The sequence below is a fragment of the Diadema antillarum genome, unplaced genomic scaffold (genome assembly GCF_040938485.1).
Source record: "Diadema antillarum isolate AM-2024a unplaced genomic scaffold, OU_Dant_1.0 scf00000047, whole genome shotgun sequence".
Taxonomy (NCBI): domain Eukaryota; kingdom Metazoa; phylum Echinodermata; class Echinoidea; order Diadematoida; family Diadematidae; genus Diadema; species Diadema antillarum.
In genome coordinates, this window is record NW_027270936.1 from 796,325 (window position 1) to 824,098 (window position 27,774).

Consider the following 27,774-nt stretch of genomic DNA (forward strand, 5'->3'; position numbering starts at 1 on the left):
AACTGAACCGTGTTTAGTTTAGTTCGTTTGTTTATGGGTTTGTTTTTCGTGTCTTTGTTATTATAATATTATTATCATAGTTTGTGGCGCTTCATCCCATGCATATTTTTTCATTTTATATGCAAACAGCTATGATACACAGGGTGCCGATGGTAAGGTATCCTGGCGATACGTGGTACCCTTGACAAGCAAAAAAAAAAAAGAAAAGAAAAAGGGCCTGGTATGGTAAGGGTCCCTTACCATACCAGGCCCTTTTTCTTTTCTTTTTTTTTTTTTTTTTTTTGCTTGTCAACTGATGGAGCCTGGCCAGAAGTGGCAGGAGAAAAGTGCACTGAAGGCTTTTTTTTTCTTCTTCCTTTTTTGCTTGTCAGCTGGTGAATCCAGGAAGTGGCACGAGAGAAATATACATGTAATTTTAAACTGGGCCCTTCCCCCACACTTTTAAAAACGTGATGCTGGCCCTGTGTTTTACTTTTAATATTTAAGTTAAAGGTAGGTGGTTTACACTTTACTTGTGTCATTGTTCGAAGAGGTAGATTGAACTTTGAAGTCCTTATCTGATTTCTTTCAAAGTTTCACTTATTCATCACTTTCAGTTCTGTGGTTCTGTCCTAAGAAGCTCTCTCTTTGAAGCAATATCCTCCTTTGTCTAAATATAAAAACCTGCACATTCTACAATACAAATTTGTATGTACATTTGTATCAGCAGCATCATACGTGCAGAGTGAGTAAATATGGTGAAGGATGAATCATTTCAATCATACTGTTGTGTGCTAGCTAGACAGAATGAAAAAAGGACAGCAGCTGAGAGGAGGGCTTGTTTGATGGGGGAATAGTGACAAACTGAATGTCCAGAAACAGACTTTTGTGACTTGAGAGAATTCAACCGATCTACGCCAAAGATGGGAAGCTTTATGAGCCTAGAATGTTCCTGTGGCAATCATACATATTTTACCTCTTAGAAATTTTGACCCCCTCAAAATAGGAAAAGAAAATCTTATCAATGATAAATACATTGAAAGAATATTATATGAATTTAAGATTGCAACTGCATAGAACACAAGTCTGAAAACCGACTCTTTATCAACATGTTATGTGTAAGTGTTCATGTCACGTGCTTACCCATTATCCCAGACAACCAAGTTAAGTTTGTATATATTCAACATATGCAAATTTGGTTGCAGCCTGACTTGTCAGAAGTTAAATGGATGTATAGTTTTGGTTGAGACCTGGCTTCAGGTTTCAGGTTTTGTGAGATAATGAGAAACAAGATATGAAATACAAAAGAGCATGTCATTTGGAACAGAATTCAAGGTTTATTTGATGAAAATTGGTTTTGAAATGGCTGAGATATTGAAAACAAGTGATATCGATAAAAGGTGGGGCCCACCTTTTATTAGAATCTCTTTGTTTTACTTTGTTTCTGGATATCTCAGCCCTTTCAAAACCGATTTTCATCAAATTAACTTAAATTTCTATAAGAATGATATGCTGTGTAACATTTTAAAAGTGGTTTCTCCGTATTTTGCAAAACGTTAATAGGTCAATCCTCGTCCCAACCAATAATATACCTTTAAAGGGATGGTGTAGTATTGGTTGAGGTGACAATTGAGCTTTTAGCTTTTTGCAACATACTTCGAAACCACTTTATGAAATGTTAAAAGGCATTGTACAATTGTAAGAGAAATTAAAAGTTCATTCGATGAAAATCGATTTTGAAATGGCTGAGATATCAAAAAAAAAGTAAGAAAAGGCAGTCCTAATAAAAGTTTGGTCCCACCTTTCTTAGGATCGCTTTGTTTTGAATATCTCAGCCATTTCAAAACAAATTTTCATGAAATAAACTGTGAATTCCTCTTAGAATTATATGTTCTTTTATATTTCATAAGAGGTTTGACATTATCTAAAAATGAAATCATCATCAAAAAAGTTGGAAAACCTCAAACCCCATCTCAACGAACACTGTACCACCCCTTTCATTTGGACATATCAGTTTCTTTCTTGGTTTTGTTTTGTTTTGGTTTTTTTTTTTTGGAGGAGGGTGGGGTTGCTGTTTTTCATTGGACTTGTTACAGTTCTTTTCTCATGCTTCACTTAAACTTCACATATACTCGAAGCAAACTTTCCTGGCTAGAAACATGATTTTTAAACCGTTTTTTTGTGGTTTATATTTTGCTATATATCAAACAGTTACTGTCATTACAAACACAGTTTTGAAATATGGTTTTGAAACGCACTTGGAGGTGTCATTCAAAATCATATCCAACCCAGAAACAAGGTTTTGAAAGTCTAGTGAAAGCAACCACAATCTACAACTTGGTTTAAATGATGTCACAGTTGTGTGCAGCCTTTTTGACATAATTGCCAAGGGACAATCTGCACATGATGACATGCGCAACAGCACAGTCTGTGCACTCTAGAGAGAGTCAGAAATGCGCTCTGTCAACCAATGTTTCAAAACTGTGTTTCTCAGTATGCAAAGTCTTATACATGTAACACAGCCTCAGATGACTGCATGGCTGACATGTGGTATGAATGCACAATCTTCTTTGGTACTCATTATAGGGAAGACTGTTCTCGGACGATTTCTCCTCCATTCCTGATGAGGGATCTTACCATGGCTATGGTGAGTACTTGTCTGTCTTGCTGGATCTCAGGATGCCATGTCAGATTTGTAGAGTTCTTTTCTTCTTTTTTCTCAATGAAGTCTATTTTCCTTCCTCTTCTTGCTAAGGAATGGTAGTAATACTCTCCTACTTCTTTTTCCTTCTCCTTCCTCATCTTTCCAATCTTCTTCATCTTCCTTCTTTTCTTTTCTTCTTCTTCTTCTGTTTTAGTAGACAGTATTGATATTGTATGATTTCCTCATTTTTGGTGAGGAAAAGAAAGAGGGCAACTTATTGTGTTATAGCTACCAGTATCTTTTCTCATATTGTTGTACATACATGCTCATTAATTCTTATTTTATGTGTATTTTAGTTCTCATAAATGATGCTGACATTAGCCCAACCATAAGCCTGACAAACTTGTCTTACAAGTAAACCCCAGTAATGGCCTTGCTGAGGCCCCACTGCATAACAAAGTTACCCGAAAAAAACAATTAAAAGTGATGGTCCTCAACAATCCATTATAAAATACTGAATATAACAAACCAAGTTTCTGTTACAGAATATAGAGTTTTGTGCTTGACTACTGATACATTTCATGCATCAGGGTCCAAACTATGCATCTACTGTAAAAGTGGATATTTTCGCGCGACTAATTTTTTGTGCTTAGCCTGGTAAGAAGAGTTTCGCGTGTTTTTATTTCCGCAGAATCAAGATATCAAGTGCAGGAACAAATGGCAAGCAAAAAAATTCGTGTGCTTTTATTTTCGCGCTAGTTTCCAGTTGCGTGAAATGTGTGAAAATTTCAACACTGCGAAAATTTCCACTTTTACAGTATATCAATCCTACCTTAATTCCTGATCAAGCAGCTATTTAAGCAGAAATAATGTTATAGTATAAGAAGAAAGCCTTGTGAAAGTGGACTATTATAGTGCTTGAATTGTATTTATGTCTTGGTGATACCATTTGATGACCATTACCACTCACTTGGGGTAGATATGAAGGGGTAGGTTCTGTTTACTCAATGTGCACTGCATGAACCACTGCATTGCAAGATTCATGCATGTTTTCTTAATTTAACATTGGGCATTTAAACACCAAAGACTTATGTTCACAGAGGATCTGTCTTTGTGAGGCTCGCACCCCCTCCCCAGGCCCCCCAAAATGCATTTCCCATTGATTGTCCTTTGCAGTGTACCACTAGCACATCTTTCTAATGAGTGTAATGATCATTGCAGAACTGGGCTCCCAGAAGACTCCCGACAGGAAGGGCAGCCAGAACCTTCCCTCTCTCCAAGGGATGAGTAGCGAGGAGAGAAAACATTACAACAGGGCCCTTCGGGACTTGTGCCGTATCGTCAAGATCAGCAGCAAGAAGCTGGACCTTGCTGGAGAGGCAACAGGATTAGAAAGTGACAGGGAGGACGTCCAGAGGGTCCAAGCAAGACGTCACCAACACTCTGAAAGAAATACAGGCAGTAAGTGATTCCTTGTGTAGCTCTTAATAATGCAGGTACATGTAACAATGATATTTGCAAGTTCCCCCCCCCCCCCACTTATTTTTAGCAATTGGTCTGTAGACCTTGCCATATTAATAAACATGGTAAACAATGACTTTGCTCATGCCAAGTAGATGGTTTGCTTCCCAGCTTTATTTTGCTCTGTTTTGTTGTTGTCGTTGTTGTTTTGCTCTATTTTGTTGGAATACACATGTATTCATCACTGTCCAAGAGGTATCGTGATGGATGTGTTTGTAATTGTATCATACCTAGGTGGAAAAATGTGAAATTCCTAAACTTTTATTAATCCTATTCAAAAACAAGCACCTACTGCCATGCAAAGGCTGTTTGGAACAACTGTATGTAAATTCCTTTACTACTTGACAGACCCATCCTAAATTGAGAGTAAAATACCATCATGCCTTCATCCAACATCAGTTTTTGCATGACTGCTATATTATGTGCAGTACCCCTTATAATGCAGTCATTGTAGTCCAGTGGTCTTCCTCTGGTTGAGTGAGGTAGTCCTTCACAAATTACTTCAGATATGATATCCTACTTTTAGCAAAGAGAATGTCCAGCAATACATGCTCTATGGCAAACTACATTTGAAAATGTGTGATATGTCTCTACAACTCTCTGATTTGTTGTTTCATTAAGTGCACATGCCTGTTTCATGTCCCCACTCTCATTTGAAGTGTGTATGTGCCATCAAGTCTGACCTGCAAGGGGCTTTTTCATATATGATTTTAAGTGGGGCTCTAAAAGCATGCCAGTATACAGGTAGTTGACTATGGAATGCTAGACTGCCACATCCCAGACACTTCCTTTGCAGACCAAGAAGTCTTACACCATTTGTATGGCACATACATATATCTGTAATTAAAAAAATAAATGTAAAAAAACATTGCAAAAGAAAAAAAATATATATATATACTTTGATATGTTTGTTAACTTGCATTTGTTGGTTGACTCTCTCTTTCTTTGATATTGCCTCCCTATTCTTCCTTATCCTTCAAAGGTTGCCCCTATGTTCCTCAGGATCATCACTGACTCTCCTTTGCCTTTTGTCTGTCTACCCTTCTTTAACCCGTTCCGTACAGGAACCTGGTGACCTGCGTGTTAAGCCTATTGGCATTTCAGAATTCAGTGTGAAACGGGTTAATCCCCCTCCCTTCACTGTAGGGCTCCTTGCCCATGACCTTCAACCCTCCCTTTTTGTTTTCTTTGTTCTGTGTCCCTAGCCCTCCCCTGACTGTTCTTGTTGTGTGTAGTCCTTAGCCCTGCCTGTGTGTCATTATGCCTCTGACGAAGATTCTGCTGGGATCGAAAGCTCAGACCCCTTTTGACTCCATCCTAAAAAAAAAAAAAAAACAAACAAACAAACAAAAAAAACATTCAAAGACACAGACTTTTCTCATAAAGTTAGGAATTGGATACCTGGAAAAAATGTGATTCTTAAATTAAATGCTTTGAAATGTTCAAATTGTAAATTTCATGGAGAAATGATGGGAGGGAGTTCCATAGGCCTTCATAGAGTTAGTCAGATAAGACAGTAAATACATCACTACTTTGGTCTGAAGTAATCTACTTTTCCTGGTTAACTTAGATTACAGTAATATTTGTTATATCAATGAATGTGTAGACAAGTCATGATGTTGAGGACGTGCCATATTTACTTCTAGTGTTAAATCATTTCTGTCCACACAGCCCGGGAAGACTTTGTAACCCTTTCTGATCCAGATGTCACCCTGCAATGGGCAACATCTGCCAATGGAAACCCCAACGAGTCAACCAGAAATGGGCACTACGAGCCAGATGACGAAGAGCAGGACGAGCTCTTTGAAGCAAGTCTGGACAATTCCACCAGACACCATGCGAGGCAGAAGCACAGTCATCGGCATGCCGCCGCCAACCATGATAGTCAAGGGTCAGTGAGTGAGGGTGAAGATGATGAGGCAGAGATGACCACCGCACAGTCACTTCGTCTTCAAGCTGTTTATGCAGAATTGGCAGTCATCAGTAAAAAGCTGCAGGTAAATTTCTTTTGTGTGTTTTGTAGATTGTTTGTCTGTCTATCTGCCTGTCTGTATGTCTGTTTGACTTTTCACTTAATGACTGTGTGGTATGAGATTCGTCTTTTTCTGTGCTAAATATGCCATGTATTGTAAACTGTGGTACAGAACCACTAGTTAATTGATACATTTGACAAGTCTCCATGTGTGTACTAACCTTTTTTGTTGAAGGCCCATTTGGGCCACCGAAATAATCATACTTTGATGTCATACTTTGGTGGCCCAACAGTGAAATCTGGTGGCCTGAAAAAAATATAGAAAAGTGTAAAACAAAATGATTTGATAAAACATGAAAATGATACAGTAACCCATCATGTCAATATTGGCAGGTGTGATAAAGTGCTTCAAAATACCAGGTACTGTGACAGAGTGTAATGTAATCAATGTTTAATTGAGGCATAAATTTGATTTTCAATGACACCACATATTCACGAAATGATCATATTTATCATAGCATATACCTACCTCTGTTTTATGATAGATAAAATTTGGCCATGAAAATTAGCTGTGAAAAAAACATAGTTTGGCTGAATTTTGCCATAAAGTAGACCAAGTTTGGCCATGAAAACCATCAACAATCTGGCAAACTTGGTCATGGTAGCTAGCTAAAATGCATGCAGTTTCATCAAGCACTGAGCCTTAAGTTATTCTTCCCTTCTCTGAATGAGAAAAAGTTGGAAAAAAAAAAACACATAAAAACAATGTACACACTCAAAAATTTTGATGGCTTGATTTGGCCACCAAAACATATAATTTTGTAGCTATAATAGTGGCCCAACATCTATATATGGTGGCCCTGGACCACTGGACCACCGATAATGTCAAGCCTTGCATTTGCTATTCTCTCCACATAGAGGCAGAGTGCTGCCCTACAGGACAGAGAGGAATCCGTCTCCGAGCGAGAGAGGGTCTTAGAGCAGAAGGAGGTGTTGCTAAGCAACCAAGTGTCCCTCCGTCAAGCCTACAAGGACTTCAGCAAGAGGTGGCACACCTTGCAAGAGGTGGGCTAATATTTTTTTTTCCTTTGAAGGGTGTTTGTCACACATTATATTTACACTTTAACAGATAATGTGATTGTAAATATGGGAAGATATGTGGAAAAATAAAGTACCTCGGATGAGGAAAATAGAAAAAAAAATATTTACACTTTAATATGCATCTTATGTTACAAGTATTGACACAATTTGTTTTCTTTTTAGGGGAATGGTCAGTCCAGATCTATACATATTGTCACTCACACACAGGGGAATGTGCTACAGTATCTAGCACATTTATGCTCTGTGACAGCAACTTACAGGATGTGTTTGAAGATATGTTGGTACATGTTCACAAGTGCCAATTTTGTTGTGTAATATGAAGGGGAATATCAATAGCATGTAAATTACTTCAGTAGTCAGTTGATAGATTCAGTATTTGTTTTCTGAAGTAATCTGTAAGAACCCCATCCTCAGAGCAATTCATTGGTTTTATCCTTACATAGACTTGGTATTCACCTGAAATGATCACCCAAATTCCTCGTAAAGAGTGATTCACTTTTTTATTATTATTACATTGAATGACTCACTGTTTGATCCTTGTTTATAAAACTTCATTATGTCAAGTTCACTTTGTGTATTTGTCAATCAAGGGGTAACTTTGTTGTCAAGTTTGTATGAAAACACATCAGCATCTGTCAGTAATATTGAGTTGATGTTAGTCAGGGATACTGACATGGATAACATCAACAGCCCCTCCCCTCCCCCCCCCCCCCCCCCCCAATGTGGAGGAAGCATAAACCATACCTGACATTTTAAAATATGTCAAGGTAAACTATGATCCATAAATGGGTTGTGGAGGTCGTACACTACGCCAAGAGATGTAACCACAAGTTTGGCACAGAATTCATTTCAGTTATCTATTTTTGATGTCGTTTTTCTCCTACTGCACATGGTCTTTCATAATGGAGATGACTACTCAAGTATATAGGACCATCTCTAGGATAAGACAGATATACAGATTGGGGTTTTCTTGTGGGTTGCTTTGTTAATGACAGACAATACATCACTCACTCACTACTACCTTCTAAATGCCTTTCCAACTTATTCATCAGAAGTAGCCAATTGCAAACTTTTAAGTTTTACGTAAGCCATTTCATTTAATGTTTTTGAGTATAAACAAAAGAAACTGCCAAATGAATAATGACACCAAAGTACACTGAAGTACTATTTGCATATATCAAAGAACAGTTTTCCAGTGTGAGAAATGATTTGATATCAAAAAGGGTTTTGCTGTGCTCCCCAAGTAAGTCTCACATCATTGAATTTCCCCTTGTAAAAAAAAAAGGGGGGGGGTAGCCATCTAGTTATGTGTGTGCTAGGCAAGCAGGTGGTTACAGATTTGAGTTTGGTTTTAACTGAGAGGTCAAGGATCCAATTTCTGCCTCTTGAGAGTGCAGCAAAACCTTGTTTGATGCAATACTCCGGCAATACTCTGAACAAGTCCTGTACAATTTGGATGTCTCAAAGTGATAACTCATTGTACACTGGTGTGGTTGTTTGCTGGAATCTAATATTGCATACAGCCAAGATGTGACAATTGGCTGTGAAAGCTCCCTTCTTGAGAAAAAGAAATGGCTGCTGAATACCAGTACTGGAGACACTCTGTGTGGAGTTCCTTGTGTAGTGTAAAATTTACACTACACATTTAATGTTTTGACGCAAATGAAAAAAAGTGTATGAATGTATGGCAGTAGAGGTCACATCTCAACATTCAATTTGTCAGTGGCTTGGCATGACAGGGTGCGATTCCCTTCCTGGGACTCACCATCTCACCTTTCACCAATTCTTTAAGGGCTTTGAACCACCTTTGTTGTCATCACACTGCATATTGTATTTGACAATTAAAGGCGCATAGTCCCGGTGGATTAGAGGGTGCTGTTGGATGATACTGCCGATCACCGTTAGCATGATACGAAGATTGCCGAAGTTGAGCTGTCATCAAGAGTAAAGCGCGTGGGTGTTGCTATGTAACATTCCCTTCGTTGTCTTCTCTGAGTGTCATGCAGTCTGTAGTGATGCCAGGAAGCGTGCTTATGTGCTTCCTAGTATGACATCACAAAAGAAGTTTGCTAAAGCTGCCATCCCCTCAGCCGAATCATGAGCCGAACTGTGATCGGACCACTGACTACAGTGGATCAAACTTCTTCGGACTTGGGGAAATGGGCCAACGTGTAAGCGCTAAAGAGGAGTTGATAGCGTAGGTCTCTATAGGAAACTTGTGACAAAACCACCGGGCCCATGTGCCTTTAAACTTGGGTCAGATCATGTGGCTGTGTTTCTCCAGTTGTTCAAACTCTGATATTCAAAGAAATGACAAGGAGTTGAATTCTGTCCATCTGTCAATAGGAACACGATAAGCAGGTGCTGGAGCTGGAGGCCATCATACGAGAGAGGAACAAGGAGAATAAGAGGCAGAAGGAGTCTTTTGACACCCTCAAACAGGCCAACGATGCCCTGAGAAACCAGGTAAGCGAGCAAGTGTTGAGCACTTGGTGTGTTATTTGGATCAACTAACTCACATTCAAGTTCGAAATTCCGAAATTTGTATTCATGTAGGCAATAAATGAATAATAACTTAAGGTAATTTCATCTAAGCTAGTATATGGTTGAAGGGTCATCAGATATTTATTGACTAGATTTTTGTATATAATCTGGAAAGAACAAATTGATTATTCCTCTGCCATCTCACTCAGAGTTTTTGGAAGATACTGCAAACAAACTGAGACTGTAAATATGTACAAAAGATGTTAACTAACACACATTCAAGTTCGAAATTCCCAAATTTGTAATCGTGGAGGCAATAAATGAATAATAACTTAAGGTAACTTCATCTAAGCTGGTATATGGTTGAAGTGTCTTCAGATACTTAGTAACTACATTTTTGTATATAATCTGGAAAGAACAAATTGATTATTCATCTGCCATCTCACTCAGAGTTTGTGGAAGATACTGCAAACAAACTGAGACTGTAAATATGTACAAAAGATGTTAATTCTGTAAGAGATAATACCCTCCAAGAATTTCGGCCCAAATTTTAATGTAAATGTTATTGCATATTGCACTATAACAATGAGGTGTCAATTTTGATGGAATGAACATGTTTCACCGATTTCAGCGTGCAGTAATTCAGATTTTCATCTTACTGGAGATATAGCTATGTGTTGTTGATGTGTTTCCAAAGCTCTGTATAGATGTCAGTGAGTTATCAAGGCAGTCTCTATTTTTCTGACTTCTCTGCTTTTCCTCTCAACAGCTTGATGTTGTCCAGGAGCAGAACAAGAAGCTGGAGTCACAGTCGGTCAGTCTGCAGAGCCGAGTGACCAATTTGCTGCGGCGACAGGAGCTGACCAGCCGCCATCGCGACCAAGACAGTGCCATGTCCAAGGCGAGGGCCGAGTCTGTCAAGAAGAGTGGGCGGCATCAGCAAGTGGCCAGGAACACGAGCTCAACATCAGAGCCGTCATTCCAAAAGACTGCAGCGTCCAGAAGCCTGAAGGTAACTTTCAATTTTATTAAAAGAGATGATTATTAAGAATTCATAATTTGAGTGTAGAAGAAAATGAAAATCTTACAAAGTTGAGGTCTATGAAACTAGGCCTAATCAGCTGCACATGAGCAAGTGCTTTGACAAAATAAAGACTCTTGAGTCAGAATAATCGTAAAAGTGGACATTTTCGCCCAACTAGAAACTAGTGTGAAAATAGAAGCATGCAAATATTTTTGCTTGTTATGTGTACTACTATGTAATGTCTTGATTCCACAGAATCAAAAACGCATGAAATTCATCCCACTTGGCAGAGGGCAAAATATTACTCACGAAAAAAAATATCCTTTTTACAGTAGATGTCTGAAAAATTTGTCGAATCTGTATGATGTATAAGGTACTGCATCAAAATGTTAGTCCTCAGATAAATCATTGGTTGATATTCATTTCTTCTATTTTCATCTCCAAAAATAATACAATTGCAGTCAAGTATTTGTACATACCTTGGGAATACGCTGTCAAATGTATGTTTTACCCATGTTAATACTGGGTCAGATAATTTAGTAATGAGTCATTACGTTGACCAGTAAGTACTGGTCCTTGATCTGTGTGCAGCCACTAGGACTATTGACTGTTACATAAGTGATGGCCATGCTATACTACATTGAGGTTTGTGGCGTACTATATGTTTGTGATGGTCATGGAAGATAAATGATGGAATGGTAGTATGGCCCCCCCCCCTCCAGGGTCAGAGGGACCACATGCATGTTCCTAAATTTTCTGGTAAAGGAGTACTTCCCCGCAACAAAATCCCAAGAATTGTAAAATGGAGAAGATGTATTTGAATTTTCACCTGGAGATTTCTTTTAAAAGGGGGGGGGGGGGGGGGGGGGGTTATAAAATATTTGAAAAGCATAGGGAAAAAAAGATTAAACATTTATGTTACGATATATAGATTTTTGTTTGGTTCCTTATCAGTTCTGAGATCCCATTTTGAACAGAACATAAACATCTGGTAAGGTATTGTATAATGACAGTTTACCTGAGATGAGGTGGGGGTGTCTGTCTTGAGGTAGAGGTTGGAATGAGAGCTCACCTGAGATAGGGATGGCATGTTCCAGATTTAGGGGGTCTCCAAGACAGAGAAAGTATGGTGGAAAGCCTGCGAAAGTGGGTTCAAATAGTTTTGCGGCCCAGAGATAGGGAGCGCTTTCAAAAGGAGGGACTAAGTATATGTGTACCGTAAATAATAGTGAGTTGGGGGGAAGTATGGGTGAAGGATGGGCTTACAAGTTGGGATAGTGCAGAGAGAGAAAAAGATATGACGAATAGGGTGGTAAAGCATGTGTAAGTCGAAATAGGACCTTTTACCACTGTTACTCTTCCTTTGCCCAAGCTACCCCTCCTGCAAATCTTGTCAGAACTGACATAATGCATCGTATACCACAATTTCAAATGTTGTGCCAACATGTCGTGCAAACTTCCTATCTTATCCTCATCTTTTTTGTTTGTTTGTTTGGTTGGTTTTTTTTTAAAGCAGCACTCCAGCAGTCTCTATGATGCCCTTGGCATTCTTCTCGACTGGGTCAGTGAAGTCCATCTCAGACACTACTCTACTGACCCGTCCAAACCCTTGGAGTCACTCCCCTCTCCAGCCATCACCCACGACAGGTGCACCAGGGTAAGATGGGGGGACAATGTCTCAATCCTTAGTTATTGAAGTGGGTGCATGGGGTTGAGGGCAGGGGAGTTATCGCTGCAGATCAGCACAAGGTTGTAATGGTATGTAGGCTGCTAGACAGGCTACCAACAGGGCTCATTATAGAACAGACACATATTACTAAAAAGTTTTGACTTCCACTTCCAAAGTCCAATGAAAATTCATGCAACCATTTCTGTGATTTTTCAAGAATTTGTTAGATTTATATTAGTGGTTTATTTTGATTTGCTCTGTTTTGTGATGGTGAGGTTTTAAGAGAGAAGAGAAAGATTCCATTTAGAAACACACACGGGAGGTTGATACAACCCTTGCAGTAGCCCCAGCACAGTTTCTGCCGTTGAACAGTTCAAAAAGGCATCAAAGAATCAAATTGTATGTTTGTTTGTATCTTTCCCATAAGTAATGATTGTTCCATTTGATTTTGATGGATTCGCTACAGGTGCTACCAGCCCTAGTTGAGGTGATGGGGCAGCTCCCCACTCAAGCAGCCAAACTCCACCTTCCTTGTCTTCAATTTGTGTACTGGACTCTTCTCCATCTAGATTCCAGTGACAAACAGGTATCAATTTGATCCTCTTTAATATTTCTTTTTTCATTTTTTTTCCTGTTGTGCTTGCTAGATGTACTGCAGTCACACAGACAAATACTGTAGTGGTGGTAAATGGAGTTATGAAAACCTGAGCAGGCAGTTAGTATGGGGGTTGGTAAGTACACTACAGTGCCCTACCTGAATTTAGCAGTGAAATGGAAATACCTTCAATACAATGTGTCACACGTCATTCACAAAGTTGCGCAGGAAACATTGACTGTATTTGTCATTGCTTGCTGGCATTTTTGTTTCTTCCAGCATATCAACCTCTCATCAACGTACCGCCGTCTCGGAGAGGAGCTGTACCGACCGGTCGTTGTCAGGTTTGCCTCCGATCGAGAGAAGACGAGTAGTCCAGACGGCCCGGCCGAGAGGCCAAAGGCGGCCAGCTTCTTCAAGAGCACCAACCTTCACATCAGGTTTCTCTCCTCTCTCATCATCCTCAGGACTGTCTCCCAAGGTCAGTCACTCAGACCTCTCTGGTTGACCTCATGACCTCTGACCTCATGTTTAATTTCTTTGCGTTTTTTTGTTTTGTTTTGTTTTGTTTTGTTTTTCCATCTGGCAATTGGCTAGATACCCCATATTCAGCTACGCTAGTTGGTCTTCTGTGGGGTCTGGTTGGATGTGAGGCATGACCACTTCTCTGGATTATTTACCCGGTCTTTGCAATCAATGAATGAAGAGGGATCTTTTACGTGCATGAGTTGTGACACTCTCACACATTGGACCTTTTATGAGAGAGGACGGTACGATTACGATATACTCAACATTGCTCAGTTAGACTCTGGAATCAAACCTGGGTCCTTTGGCTCTGGAGGCAGATGTGCTACCAACTGAGCCAAATCATCTCCCTTCTCTCAGTACTAAGATTGATGTCATGAGTGACGTTAGTTGTTTCACAGACTTCTAATAGGATTCAGAGGCGTGTTGAGCAATTCTGTAGGATGCAACACATTGTCAGTGTGTTCTGTCGATAAGATGTCTCTAAATATCTGCTCTTTTGAAATGCCATTCATTCTTCTGGATGAAGTAGAATTTATTAGTTTATATTTGGCAAGTAAATGTCAAACTGTGATGAGAATTGAGCATAAACTCGTTCACTTGTGTCTTCTTCTTCTTCTTCTTCTGTTTAAGTCAGCCTCAATTAATTCGCTGAAGATTGCCTGTGGGTGTAAAGATGGTTTGTTTTATAAAATACAATTTTTGTTCACTGGTAGTAACAAGCTTCACTTAGCTTTTGTGTGTGTGTGTGTTTATGTGTTTGTTTAATTGACACCGAATCACTATCTGCCTCCCATTCAGTGGACTATCTTGCCAATGTGTTTGATGTCCTCCGTGCCGACCTCAAGGATGAAAGAGCCAAGGAGCTCTACCTCCGCTACCAGGCCACACCCATTATTGTGGGATTCATGAAGACCAGTGTCAGACCTGTGGTCGGGTGTGCTGTCGACATCTTCCTCCAGATGTCTACAGAGTCCAGTAAGCATTTTCTGCTTTTGCAAAATAACTTAATAAGGATGGTTGATAAATATAGGTATTGTGTTCTCTGGGAACATCCAGTTGTTATATTAGACAAGTATACAACAAGTCTGCTTTAATAACAGACCATACTGGAAAGCAAAATTATATCATCAGCTTGGATGGTACGCGATTAGTAGCGAGGGAGAGCCAGAACCTCAACAGGCACATTAGAGAGGCCATCTGGATAAAGAGAACCCCCCACAACATGAACTTGGAATGGGGGGGGGGGGGTGGGCATACCAACTATCTGATATTTATGGTATATGGCACTATCACCCAGACGTCACACCTTGGTCATTGCTAATTGATGATCAGTCACTGATTAGCCATCATTTGAGAAAGATGACAGCCCATCGTCAAAACTGACACAAGTAAATACAACAATTGGATGTGTTTAGAGAAATTGATATACATACATGTATTTTCTGCTTTTGCTTTTACTTCAACTAGCTTTCAGATCATCTGGTTGTATCACACCCATCATTGAAAAAAAAAAGAAAACAATTGCTACGTGAAGTGTTGATTGCATAATTGTTGTTGTTGTTGTGTATTTGTATGTGTGTGTGTGTGTGTGTGTTTACATAGGCAAGGCTGCACACTGGCACTGGTTTGACAGTAAAACATGGAAAAACTGGGTATGTACTGGTCCAGGAGACAGGTCGGACCAGTAGAAAAAATGGGTTAGTGTGCAACCCTGACATATGTGTGTTGAAGGCTTCACATAAAAGGGCCACTCACCAGTGCCACAGTTTATGCTGCTGTATTTGCATACGAACCTCACTTGCAGCAAAACATGCCCCTTATTCCATTCATCATGTCTTATGAGTTTAAACTTGAAAGATTTGTGGAGTTATTCCTGAGATTATATTCCAGTACTTAGTTCAATACTGATACTTACTTTTCAAGCCTATCAAAATGATAGATCAAGCATTCAATATCATTGACAGGAGCACCATGGCAAAAGTAGAATTTATTCAGAATTCATATCAATCGCAACAACTACAAATCAACATGCTCACTTGTGAATCGTGCACAGTTTCAAGTTATCGAAAAGAAAAATTCTATCGACCCCTTCTAGTTCACTGTGTTATATAAAGCATCCAGTCATGCCCAGTTGTCATGTCGGTTCATGGAAAACCGTAGCTGACAATTCAAGTCTTAACTCAATGTTAACATTCTATATGTTATATAGATAGATTTACCATAGGATTTCCATTGCAGGGAGTGTTTGAATGTCTTGTTTGATGTAATGGTACATTTCTCCTTGGGAAACACCACTACCCCCCCCCCCCCCAATAATCAATCAACTCTGTCAAAAAGGACAGTTTTCATAAAAAACTGGGGATCATTCCACCAGTATGCCTGAGCAGCTTTTAATCTGTATGCTGTCCTTTCATTGTCCGACCTTCTTCGACAGTCTTTGTGGAGAAATTCCTACAAAGCTGCAGCACCGAGCCGTGGTTCCGGGCCTGTGCCACTGTGATCAGCTCACAGAGCTTGGATGTCAAGGTCTGGGAGAAAATCAGCATCATCCTGCAGAAGCTGTCCAAGATCAAGTGAGCAACACTGTGTAGTTTAATGTCACTATCAACTGATGAAAGAATCCTTTTTTGTCTATTCATTTGCACTGTAGTTTTCCATTCATCTTCACTGACTGCATATATCTTTATTCATTCATGTGGCTATTCTACTCGTTTATTTGTTTGTTTGTTTGTTAATTTTATGACAATGCCTTGCATGTGTGTTTTTGGATGCTCATGTTTTGCCATGATGTTGCCTCAGAGTCAGGAGCCGCCCCCATTTGCTTTTTTTCACGAGGTTCTTTAAAAAAAAAATGCCTCAGCATAGATCGAGGAATTTGTTGTAATCTAAAAATTGCTTGTGATTGATTGAATATTCCTCAATGTTTGTGCTGTTGGCACAGCATCAATTTTTGAAGATAGATTTAAGTGTAAAGGGTATGATGTCAAGTCATTTCTTCAGTTCTTTCTGCCATCACTTGACAACTAGCAATGTTAATAATTTTTTGAATTGATTGTGGCCAAAAGTCATCCACAGATCAAATTTCTAGTTATGCTCAGAATAGAGTCATCCACTTTGGAGGTAGTTGCCCTCATGAGCCAAACTGGGACTTAAAATGCATGCCTATCTCCCAAGCACAGTGCACCATGGATTTCCATGCATGTATTGTCTGTGTGGTACGTGAGGGCTTGTGGTGTGTGAGAGAAGAAGGGTCGGAGAAGAACTCTGACCTCTATCCTGGATAGCCATGTGGCATGTCGCTCGGTCCAAACTCTGAAGGAACACACCCTGGATACATTTTCCTCCGACAAAAACTCTGCTAGGATCAAAAGCTTATACCCCTTTTGACTCTCAATTTACTCCACTGGCTCGCCGTTATTAGATAAGCACTTTTCAGCAGCTTCTTGTTGTTGTTGTTGTTGTTGTTGTTGTTGTTGTTGTTGTTGTTGTTGTTGTTGTTGTTGTTGTTGTTGTTGTTGTTGTTGTTGTTGTTGTTGTTGTTGTTGTTGTTGTTGTTATTGTTGCTACGATAAGATAACCTACTCTTGCTCATATGTAAATACTTGACACAAGAGCTTTAGTATACAGTGTGAAGTGCTCCTCACTCTCATTGATATCAGTGATGTATATAAACATTTCTAGTAAACTTGAGTAACAGTTCCAAATACAGGTTTATCAACTACACAGTACTTTATTTTCATGTTGACATTCGAGCCTACATGTGAGTATCAACCCAAAACTTTGGTATTTTTGCACCAGTGCCCAAATACACTTGCAGTCCCACAAGTACATATTAACATTCAATATTTGAGCATTTCATATTGCCACTGGGAAGTATTGCAACTGAACAAAGTATGTAACTCGTGATATTATTATTTCTTCAATAAAGTTATCTTTTCAAAGCCAAAATCTAAATTTGTGCGTATATTATAGATACATGTTTACCTTTTTAGTCATATGACACATATAAACATGAATGTAGGAAGATTTGGATCCAAGAACTGTCAGACCCAAAGTGCACACCTTACCACAGAGCTAACTCACCTCCCTGTGTCAGTGATGAGTATTCCAACTTTGATACTTGTGTGGACATCACTTTGATTGACTTGCAGCTGTTAGTTCCTATAATAGACTTTACTTTCCGGTATGTATGTTTCTATTCCTGGTTGTGACAGATTTGTCACATCTCCTGACGTCAGCATGATTGCAAAGATAGAAGCCAAAATAGCAGATCTGATTTTTTCAGCAAAAAAAAAAGATTCTCTAACCTCTCGTGGCTGTTTGGATATAAGAGCCCCCTCTGTCGACAGGGAATGTCCAAGCCTTTTCATGAAGGCTGTCAATGATCACCTGTTGATAATCAACAAGCGAGATTATCCCAACAAGAAGTGAATGTTTTTAGTCATCAGTAAAGTCACATTATCAGCCAGTAATTAGTCATCCTTTTCGCAGTTTTCTTGATACTCGACGTTTGTTGCAAGTTCTTGTGGTGAGGAAAGAATAATTCCAGGCCGCAACAACCAGCAGCAGCTGCAACACTCATAGCAAAATCTCTCATTTCATTTCAGCTGTATTGATATATGTGGTATCAAAATTCCAAAACTTCTGTTCACTGTTTACAGTGCTGTGTGAAGGAGGTGTGTCCTACTAAAGAGTTCAACACTAGCTTTTTTTTTTCTTTCTTTCTTTCTTTCTTTTTTTTTTTTTTTTTTTTTTTTTTTTTTTTACTGATGGCCTGTTTGGTCCACTTACATCCATTTGTGACCCTGCATCACAAAACCAACAAAAAGTTGCCAAGCATAGTTTTCTAGTTAAGAGCAGATCCTGAAAGTTCAGACTTTAAGCTTTAAAGTGATCAGTGGACTCTGCTAACCTATCCTAATATTGGAAAGAAAGCACGCACTCTGGAAAGTGTGAACTGAGAAAAGGGGCTCTGGAGTACAGGGTCTATTTAAGCGCTTAATCTTTATCAAGCCATGCTAGCTGTGCGATGAATGGAACGAAAAACAGGATGTCAACCACTGGAGCAACAACAATGAAGGGATTATCAGATTCAGCTGAAATTAAGCATGCTTTATTAACACATTGTCTAGATAACTAATGCCAACTTTCAATGCAGTAGCATCATTCTTTTCAAAGTTATTTGAGTTGAAAGTGAAAATTATGGACAGGGTCTTTAAGAAATGAAAGGAGGACTCTATGAGAAACACCTAATCATACTATTCCTCAAAAAAGTGTTCGAGAAAAACTGCTAAAGAACTCAAGTTCCTGTTTGTCTTATGATCCCAACTTTTAGTATAATGGAGAAGAAGACTTGCTCTTTCAGAATATATGTAAAACTCAATATTGGCTCGGTGGACCCATTTCACCTATTTTCAGTCCTAACACAAAATCAATGCATGCGACTTTCTGTTTGTTTTGTGATGCACGGTCACATCTTGAACCATAGTTGCCCAAAGAGACCATCTAAAGATGACCTTTTTGTCGAGCCCACCGGAGGTGTGGGGAGACTAAGAGATCGCCTGCAGCGTCTGTCCGTCCGTCGTCCGTCCGTCGTCCGTCTGTCGTCTGTCCGTAACGCTACAAAAACTTGTTTTGTTCTCTACTGAGGATTTCAATTTCAATCAAACTTGAAGGTAAGAGTGGTTATACAAAGTTACACATTTTACCAAACATGAAGGGCACCTCAACGTCAAAGGTCACAGGCAGAGGTCAATGAACTTTAGGGCCCAATGTTAATTTTTGGGGGCGCGTTTTGTTTATGGCTCATAACTTTTGTCGTATCTGTCAGTTTGTGACCAAACTTAGATGGTAGATGTCTCTTGGGAAGTTGAAGGTTACCACAAGGTCAAAGGTCACAGACAGGGGTCAACAAACTTTTAGGGCCCAATGTTAAGTTTTTAGGGTGCGTTTCGTTTATGGCTTATAACTTGATTCCTTTGTCCGTTTGTGACCAAACTTGGATGGAAGATGTCCCTTGGGGAAGTGAAGGTCATCACAAGGTCAAAGGTCACAGACAGGGGTCAACAAACTTTTAGGGCCCAATGTTAAGTTTTTATGGCGCGTTCCGATTATGGCTCATAACTTTTGATCCCTTTGTCCGTTTGTGACCAAACTTGGATGGTAAATGTCCCTTGGGGTATTGAAGGTCACCTCAAGGTCAAAGGTCATAAGCAGGTCAATGAACTTCTGGCAGTTATAAAAATATTAATTTCTTGTACGTGAATGGGCGAGACACTATTTGGCACTTGCCTTGTTTGAAGTTCGGTGGCCCAACAACAATTTTAAGTGATTCCATCCCTCTGGGCCACCATTAAAGGCTATCAAAAGATGACCCTTTTTGAAGTTTGGTGGCCCAACATCAATTTTAAGTGATTCCATCCCTCTGGGCCACCACTAAAGGCTATCAAAAGATAACCTTTTTTGAAGTTTGGTGGCCCAACATCAATTTTAAGTGATTCCATCCCTCTGGGCCACCATTAAAGGCTATCAAAAGATAACCTTTTTTGAAGTTTGGTGGCCCAACATCAATTTTAAGTGATTCCATCCCTGTGGGCCACCATTAAAGGTTATCAAAAGATAACCTTTTTTGAAGTTTGGTGGCCCAACATCAATTTTAAGTGATTCCATCCCTCTGGGCCACCATTAAAGGTTATCAAAAGATAACCTTTTTTGAAGTTTGGTGGCCCAACATCAATTTTAAGTGATTCCATCCCTCTGGGCCACCATTAAAGGCGATCAAAAGATAACTTTTTTTGAAGTTTGGTGGCCCAACATCAATTTTAAGTGATTCCATCCCTCTGGGCCACCATTAAAGGCTATCAAAAGATAACCTTTTTGAAGTTTGATGGCCCAACATCAATTTTAAGTGATTCCATCCGTCTGGACCATCATTAAAGGCTATCAAAAGATAACCTTTTTTGAAGTTTGGTGGCCCAACATCAATTTTTATATCTCTCTTGTATATAGCACATCATGTTATCAAGAGGAAGGGCCAGGGTTCAAGTCCCAGGATATTTGTCTTTGAGTAAGATACCATAGCCACATTGTTCCTTGCTATCTAGATGCATAAATGAGTACCTGGGTAGGACAACAAACATAACTGTGGCAGTATACATTGAGCGATGGCTTGGCCAGGATGTTTTCCTGAAGTGGATTCATACCCTGAAAAGGCCCTGGATGGTGTTTCACAAAGGTGTTCTTGGGCTAAGAACAACTTTATGAACGACTGGTGATCAGTTTTTGTGCAGAATTATTGAAATTCTGATAAGTATAGCACATCAGAACGTGGTTCAGTCATTCTTAAAGTCGTTCTTAGCCTAAGAACAACATTGTGAAACACCCTCCAGGTTTGATTCCAGTGCCAAGGGTAATGATATGTTGTAAAAGGCTTTGTGCACCCCAATGAGGTGGAAAGCTGCTCCGTTGAAGACCCAGCAGCATGGGGGAAAGAAGGGTTAAAATAATTGAATTAATTAAAATCGATCTTCATTTGCTGGCCACCAGGGTATAGCACAGGTCTGCTAAAATAGAATTGCCCATCAGGGATGGGTATCGAAACGTACGCCCATCAGTAACGTTCAACTCCAATAAAGATTCTTTGACTGTCTGTGTACTGACATAGTGATCAGTGGTAAAGCTGTACACAATTCATTACCTATGGGGATTCCTGAACATATCCGAGCCAGGCCAGCCTTCCCATTTCATGGTATCCCCTCGCTACTGGGCTTTAAAAGGGCGACTGTAAAAATGGATATTTTCGCGTGACTAATTTTTCGTACTTGGCCGGGTCGGAAGAGTTTCGCCTGTTTTTAATTCCGCAGAATCAAGACATCACGCACAGGCACATATGGCAAGCAAAAATTTTCGCGTGCTTTTATTTTCGCGCTAGTTTCTGGTTGCGCGAAATGCGCGAAAATTTGAACACCGCAAAAATTTCCACTTTTACAGTATCACATTTGGTTAAAGAGATCTCTTTATCTATCTATTCCTTTCTTCTGCATTACAATTGTTTACGAGTGTGCAGCTCTTCAACCATTTAAAAGTCACATGTTAATTTTGTGGGTTAAAAAAAAAAAGACAACCTTCCTCGTTGTCACATGCAAGGTCAGGCCATGCTATTCTCTCACGACCGGACAACAAATGCTTTTCCACAAATACGTTGGCTGTTTGGGACATGTAGGAAATGTATAATTACCGAAAGCAAGCACAACCAAATACAGATGTTTTGCACTTTGTGAGTACTTCAGTCCTGTCGCTTGGATTCAGAAGTTACTACAGCATCCTGATGGGAAGTGTCATCAGTGCTGATCTTTAATTGCATACATTTTGAAGTCTTTGTCCTTTAACACCCACTTTACCCTTAGGAAAACATTCAAAACTCGAGACTCCTATTATTTTCCCACTCTCTCTCTCTCTCTCTGCCACAAGTGGATGTGCATTTTGATATCAGCCAAATTTAAAAACAGCTGATCTGAGAAAAAAAAAATCTCTCTATTTAGGAGATTTTTTTTTTCAGTTTCTCATAATTTCTACTCTATCACCTTTGTATGAACTTAAGGCCCTTAAAAACAGACAGAAAAGTATTGTTTGTGAAGTGTCTTGGACCATTTCTCTTCTTTTGCTTTCGTATCTTATGGCAGTAAGAGAATGATTTGTTAGATGTTAGCTTTACTCAGCTGGGCCTATGCAATGAAATCAGGGACAATGAGATGATAGGGAAGTTCATGTGGCAATTATCAGCCTGAGTCACACCCTCGTGCAGGAGCTCAATACGAGCCCATTCCTGGTCTTGTGGTGGAATGACCCTAATCTTCCGATGATCATCTCTCCTTATTTTGAGGTCAAATACTTCTGTTTCTCTGGGGCTTCTCTTTGGCTGCATTTTTTTTTCTTTGACAAGTAATAAAAACTGAAATTTCATTTGATCTACTTACAAAAAGTGTACATCAAAACTAAGAAATTATTTTGACTTTTTTGTTACTTTTTTTTTTAATGGCCATGTAACAGTTTAGTCAAGTTTCTTGGAATTTCCAATACATTGGCACTAGCTGTCAGCTATGGTGTTTTTCCTCTTGAAAGTGATGTTAAAACATTCTTTCCCATATTCTCCATAGTGTTTCTGATGTGTTACTATGACAACACTGCTGTCTGTCATGTGTCAGTGGTTACATGTTTCTGTTCCATGTACATTTACATAGTACAGTATGACCCAAATGCTTAAATATGAACATATGTGTAGAAATATCCTGCTGTTTAGAGAGAGTCTATAAAACAAGAGAAGTGATTCCTACCTGTAAAAGTGCCTAATCTCCTTTAGATAAAGTTTGTGCTTGTGTTGTGAATCCTTTTTGAATCTTTTCTCTATTTCTCTCTGCTTTTGGTACAAGACTCATCACCTTTTAGTTTAATGTAAAATGAAAGTCTAGGATTGTGTTCAGAGGGTGTCATCCTCTCAGTGAACTGTACAATGTCCCTCTGGTTACCTGAACAAGGGAGTCCTGTAGCAGGACCATTTACACTGACAGGGGAAAAAAAATCACAAATTTAGAAAGCTTCTTTGTGACATTACGATGAAAGTTGCACAGCAACTGTGCCAAAAGTGACTCAAAGCATTGCCAGAAAAATTGGTCTCTGGGCTGTGATTTCTCAATTTTTTGGTGAAGTTTGCTGCCTCCACAAGATACCTCACTCCCAATATCTAACTATTTTTGTCATGAGAATTCTACTCAACATTTGGATCACTCCTGGCTGTCACATGTGGATGAGTGTTTAGTCAGCTGGTTTTAGGCTGTCCATGACTGCATGCAATACATATTATTTGCCTGCAGATTACCTAGCCAAAGTGCATGCATTACAATGCCAAAAAGTTAGGATATTACCAAATATTTTGACATTGATGTTTCAATGTAGTGTGAATAAAAAAAGTTTAAATATCTATAACAAATTTTGACAGCACCAATAGTCCTTGTAAGAAAGGGCCTATTTTTGGTCTTTTTAACTTTGTATCTGTTCAAGACCTATTGTATGTTGCAAATGTAGGCACAACTTACAAGTGAAAAAGAAAATGCCCTTTTATGAAATAAGGACTCCTCCCTTTTGATTTGGATGGAACAGCAAGATGGTCATATTTTTCACATAAACCATCTACCCCTCAATACCCCCCCCCCCCCCCCCATGTACAGTGTAGATGTCTCGATTAAGTGTTAATCTCCAGGAGTTCACGACCCCTTGAAGAGGTGTTCTACCACCTGGTAGTTTGAGGCAGAGAGGATTACATCGTCACTGGTGAGAGACAAAAATAGGCCGATTTGAATCTGATATGTGGTTTTGTGAGGAGATTTCGTTGGGTTTCTCACGAAATCAAAATACACACTACAGGAAAAGAGGGATATTGCAGCTTATGTCATGCCTTCATTTAGTCAGAATGGAAAAAAAAGTTGGAGAAAAGGGAGATGGGTGTACCAGGTTGTGTGTTGTATCCTTAAAGGTGCAATGTCATGAAAGTCTTTCCTAAATAATGAATTTGAGTCTTTTATCATTCCTCCACCACAAAGTTTTGCCAGAGACATTATGATTTTTGGTTGTCTGTCTGTCTGTACATAGTACATCCTTCCATTTGTTTCGTCGTCCTTCCATCCTTCCGTCCATTCATCCATCCATGATTGATTTTGTGGACAGCGTAACGTATAAACTGTTTGAGGTACCCAAATGAAACTTGGCATGTATGTATGTGTGGACAGAAGCATACCAGTTGCCATAGCGACATTTCTAGTTTTCCTTAGCAGGGTAGAATCAAGTTGCAGAGATTACAGTGGGGATTTCAAAATACTTCACCATGAGCACTGGATCATTGGCTATTTTGTCTATAGAAATGTCTCCCTCTGTGCATTGTTTCATGCTTTACTGAGAACTTGTGATCTCTTCGCATAGCACAGTTGCACATGAAGCAGTACGTGTTACATTATCTAAATCCATTACCTACAAGAACCTGACTGGCCCAATATAGTCTTTGTACATTATAAAATCTTGTTGAGGAAAAGATTTAAAGGAAGTCTCTTAGAGATGGTGGACGTTGTCACACCATTTCCTGTTCTTGACAAAATAAGAGCAGTACTAAGGTTTCCCACCAAGCTATTAGTGTCAAACCAAGAAGGGAAAGGGGAGAAACAAAAAAAAAACCCACTGAGGTATCATAAACTGTCACAAGTTATGGGTATTAATAGAGCACATAGTCACAGCAATAGTAAAGGATGAATCTTACATTGCCAATTCAATGAACAAACAATGCAATTCAGAATGACACTTGTGTGGCCATTGTGGTACTCACTTGAGAGAGGAGTGCTGTATTGCTAGTTACATTTTAGGGTGCTGGGAAGAGTAGTATGTGTGTGTATCTGTGTGTTTCTTTGCCTTTCTGTCTGTCCTGTTTGTCTTTCTGTATACAAAAGCTGTTTATGTGTGTGTTTTTTGCAAATTGGTGCAGACACTTTCTTATCAGATATGTCTAACCCTCTCACTGTAAGGATGCATGGTAACAGAGCTCTCAGCCTGTTATCCAAGCTCCTCAATATGTCTACATTTGTTTCCGCGAAAAACCTGGAATATACAAAAATAGAGGACAAAGAAACAGTTTTAACAAAATTAAGTTGGATGTCTTGTCATTCTGTGATCATGACAGGATATGTGCACATCTTGTTTTGTCCTTCATATCACTTTCTCTATCTCGGTCTTTCCTACATATGAATAATAAGGTTGGCAACAACAGCGACAACCAGAACATAAAAAAAAAAATGGGTAATTCACAGGTGTGGGTACTGAGTCACCAAGAAAACACAATGCCATCAAATTCCCGCGCAAGCTGCAGCTAATCTCGATTGAGGTTTCGAGCCGAAAAAATTCCGCCCAAAGAGAGTGAAATATTAAGGCCACACCACTCCCCGGGCTACGTGACCAACTGGCGCTGGTTATCAAAAGTGCGCCGTGGCTTGTTGCAGAGTGCAGCTATGCAGATTTGGAGAGATATGAATCAACAACACAGCGTGCTTCCTTTCTCATTGTGGAAATAGTGATTAAAGGCAGAATTAAGTTGTGTTAACACTGCTCCCTGAGTTTTACAATGTTTTTTTTTTTTTCTCTATAAAGTAATCTCAAAGAAAGTTGCCCTCACTTTTTGCACCAATGCAATTCACAAGATAGCACTGAATATCAGTGAAGTGCCTGTAGCAGTAATAATAAAGTTTTTCCAGTTATAACAATGAGAATTGAAAACATTAAGAGAACCTCTCTCTTTGTTTCATGAAGTTTGTTAAAATGTCTTCCGCCTGCCTGCAGAGAGAAACAAAGAAATAAAAAAGATGAGTTACATGCTTGTGCAAACATTCTGCCTCAGTCATAATCTTAATAGCGTGATGACTTGCCTCTAACTGCTTCTGGTCGGTCATAGGTATCGTGTGATGCCGTCACTGGCTGTTACTGTGTAGTGGCTTGCAGTTATCATAAGTGCTATTATCATGTTACCATAGTAACTGCTGAAATGCTTGTAACTGATTGGTTGTTTACTGGCTTCTGCCATGGTAGCTGCAAGTATTGCAAGGTGGCAATGATTTCAGAACTGTTTATGAAACAGGTCCTTCTGGTCTGCAATTGATATATTGTTATTGAGAGCTACTGTAAACGTGGAATTTTCGCGGTACATTAATTTTCGCGGTACATTAATTTTCGCGGATTTCGCGCTACGTTTCGGCTAGCGCGAATTCAAAAACGCGCGAATATATCTTCGCAACTTTCTATGCACATTTTGAACGGCCTGAATTGCGTGCGCTTCGTCGATGATACTGCTACGTAGTACAGACATGTTTACGCATATAGCAGTATCATCGCACGCACCGAGCCCACGGCCGATTGGTGTGCTACATCTCCGCGACTACAGTACTAGTACTACAGTACATGTATCGAGTAAAATACATGTACAGTGTACTACGTAGTTGAGCGCTTGTACTCACACTCGCGCCGCTCGCTATGTCGCTTTTCATATGCTGGCGGCATCGCTGGATGATAACAGCGACTGTGTATTAACCCGCTGCGAGCGCGAATTTAAGACCCCGCGAATATGTTTTCGAGCCGCTTAGCGCGAAAAATTAATCGCGCGAAAATATTGACGTTTACAGTACTTTCAGCTTGAAAATAGGCTCATTTCAGCATCAGCTAGGAGTCATAGGGCAAATTTGAATTGTGATTCGGTCACTTTTCTTGTCTTTTTTTTTATTACTTTTTTTTTCTTTATAAAGCTGTGATGAAAAACAACCAACAACCAAGAGAGTGCTAGTAGTCTTGTTCTGTTTTCAATTAACCCATTACATATGAGACTCTAGAATTCCCATGAACTTTGCATACAGTAGGACCAATCAGTCTCCAGTTGGCAATGGTTAAACTCAGAAGGACAACCATGCAGGAAGTGTATAGCAAGGAGAAATGCTAAAGTGTAATCCATTCTACAGTAAAGGACATCTCACAAACCAAAGCAGTTTTTTTTTAATGCACTACTAAGTTGAAAAGCTGTACATGGAAAACACTGAGAATGGTATTCATGTCTCCTTGCCCTATAGAATTAGATTTCCTTGTATTTGTTGCATATGTAGGCCTAAGTACACTGTACGTACTGAACAATGCACTCTGTGTACTCTTTTTTGGTACCACAGTCAGGTCAACGCCATAAAGTATTTGAGTCATCTTTGCCTTGTGCAAGCAGTCTTTTGTATGCTTGTGTGTACATGCCAATAATGATGTACGTCGTACTAGAACAATTGATGCCATAGATCTGAGAGAATTACCTGACTCTTGCATTATGTCTTGAAATTCTTGACTGTTTTGCCATCAGGAGTAACAAGCCACTCTTCGAATCGTCTGGGACAGTTGGTATCATCCAGGAGATGATGAGGACTGGTGGAGTGATCGGCGGGGCCGGGCAGGACAATGCCTTTCTCCTGCTCAATCTCAGGTCCATCCTCTTCAACCTCAATCTGGTCAGGTCTCACCCCCTCCAGTGAATGGAACTAATTGGTTGGCTGCCCCTATACACCTTGGCAAGTGGGTTGTTTATACACCCGAGTACCTCAAGATGCGTTCTTCCTCCTCCTCCTCCTCCTCCTCCTCCTCCTCCTCCTCTTCCTCCTCTTCCAGTGAGGAGATGAATGATGGGTATCTTCTAGTGAAGTAA

The 27,774-nt window shown here is 39.6% G+C and overlaps 1 protein-coding gene across 1 annotated transcript; it reads left to right on the top strand.

The window, feature by feature from the left end:
- Window positions 1–1,088: 1,088 nt before the first annotated feature.
- LOC139715366 (coiled-coil domain-containing protein 138-like) lies at window positions 1,089–27,774 on the top strand. Its single transcript, XM_071626940.1, has 14 exons — window positions 1,089–1,097; window positions 2,566–2,626; window positions 3,845–4,084; window positions 5,816–6,141; window positions 7,035–7,181; window positions 9,564–9,683; window positions 10,471–10,713; window positions 12,242–12,382; window positions 12,861–12,980; window positions 13,269–13,470; window positions 14,316–14,492; window positions 15,952–16,090; window positions 27,436–27,580; window positions 27,676–27,774. The coding sequence occupies exons 1-14, from the start codon at window positions 1,089–1,091 to the stop codon at window positions 27,772–27,774; spliced, it is 2,169 nt and encodes a 722-aa protein (XP_071483041.1).

What these genes read in the sequence shown, in the direction of transcription:
- LOC139715366 (XM_071626940.1), top strand. An exon ending in GGGATCTTACCATGGCTATG is followed by an intron (nt 2,627 to 3,844) that starts GTGAGTACTTGT and finishes TGATCATTGCAG; the next exon opens with AACTGGGCTCCCAGAAGACT. An exon ending in GGTGGCACACCTTGCAAGAG is followed by an intron (nt 7,182 to 9,563) that starts GTGGGCTAATAT and finishes ATCTGTCAATAG; the next exon opens with GAACACGATAAGCAGGTGCT.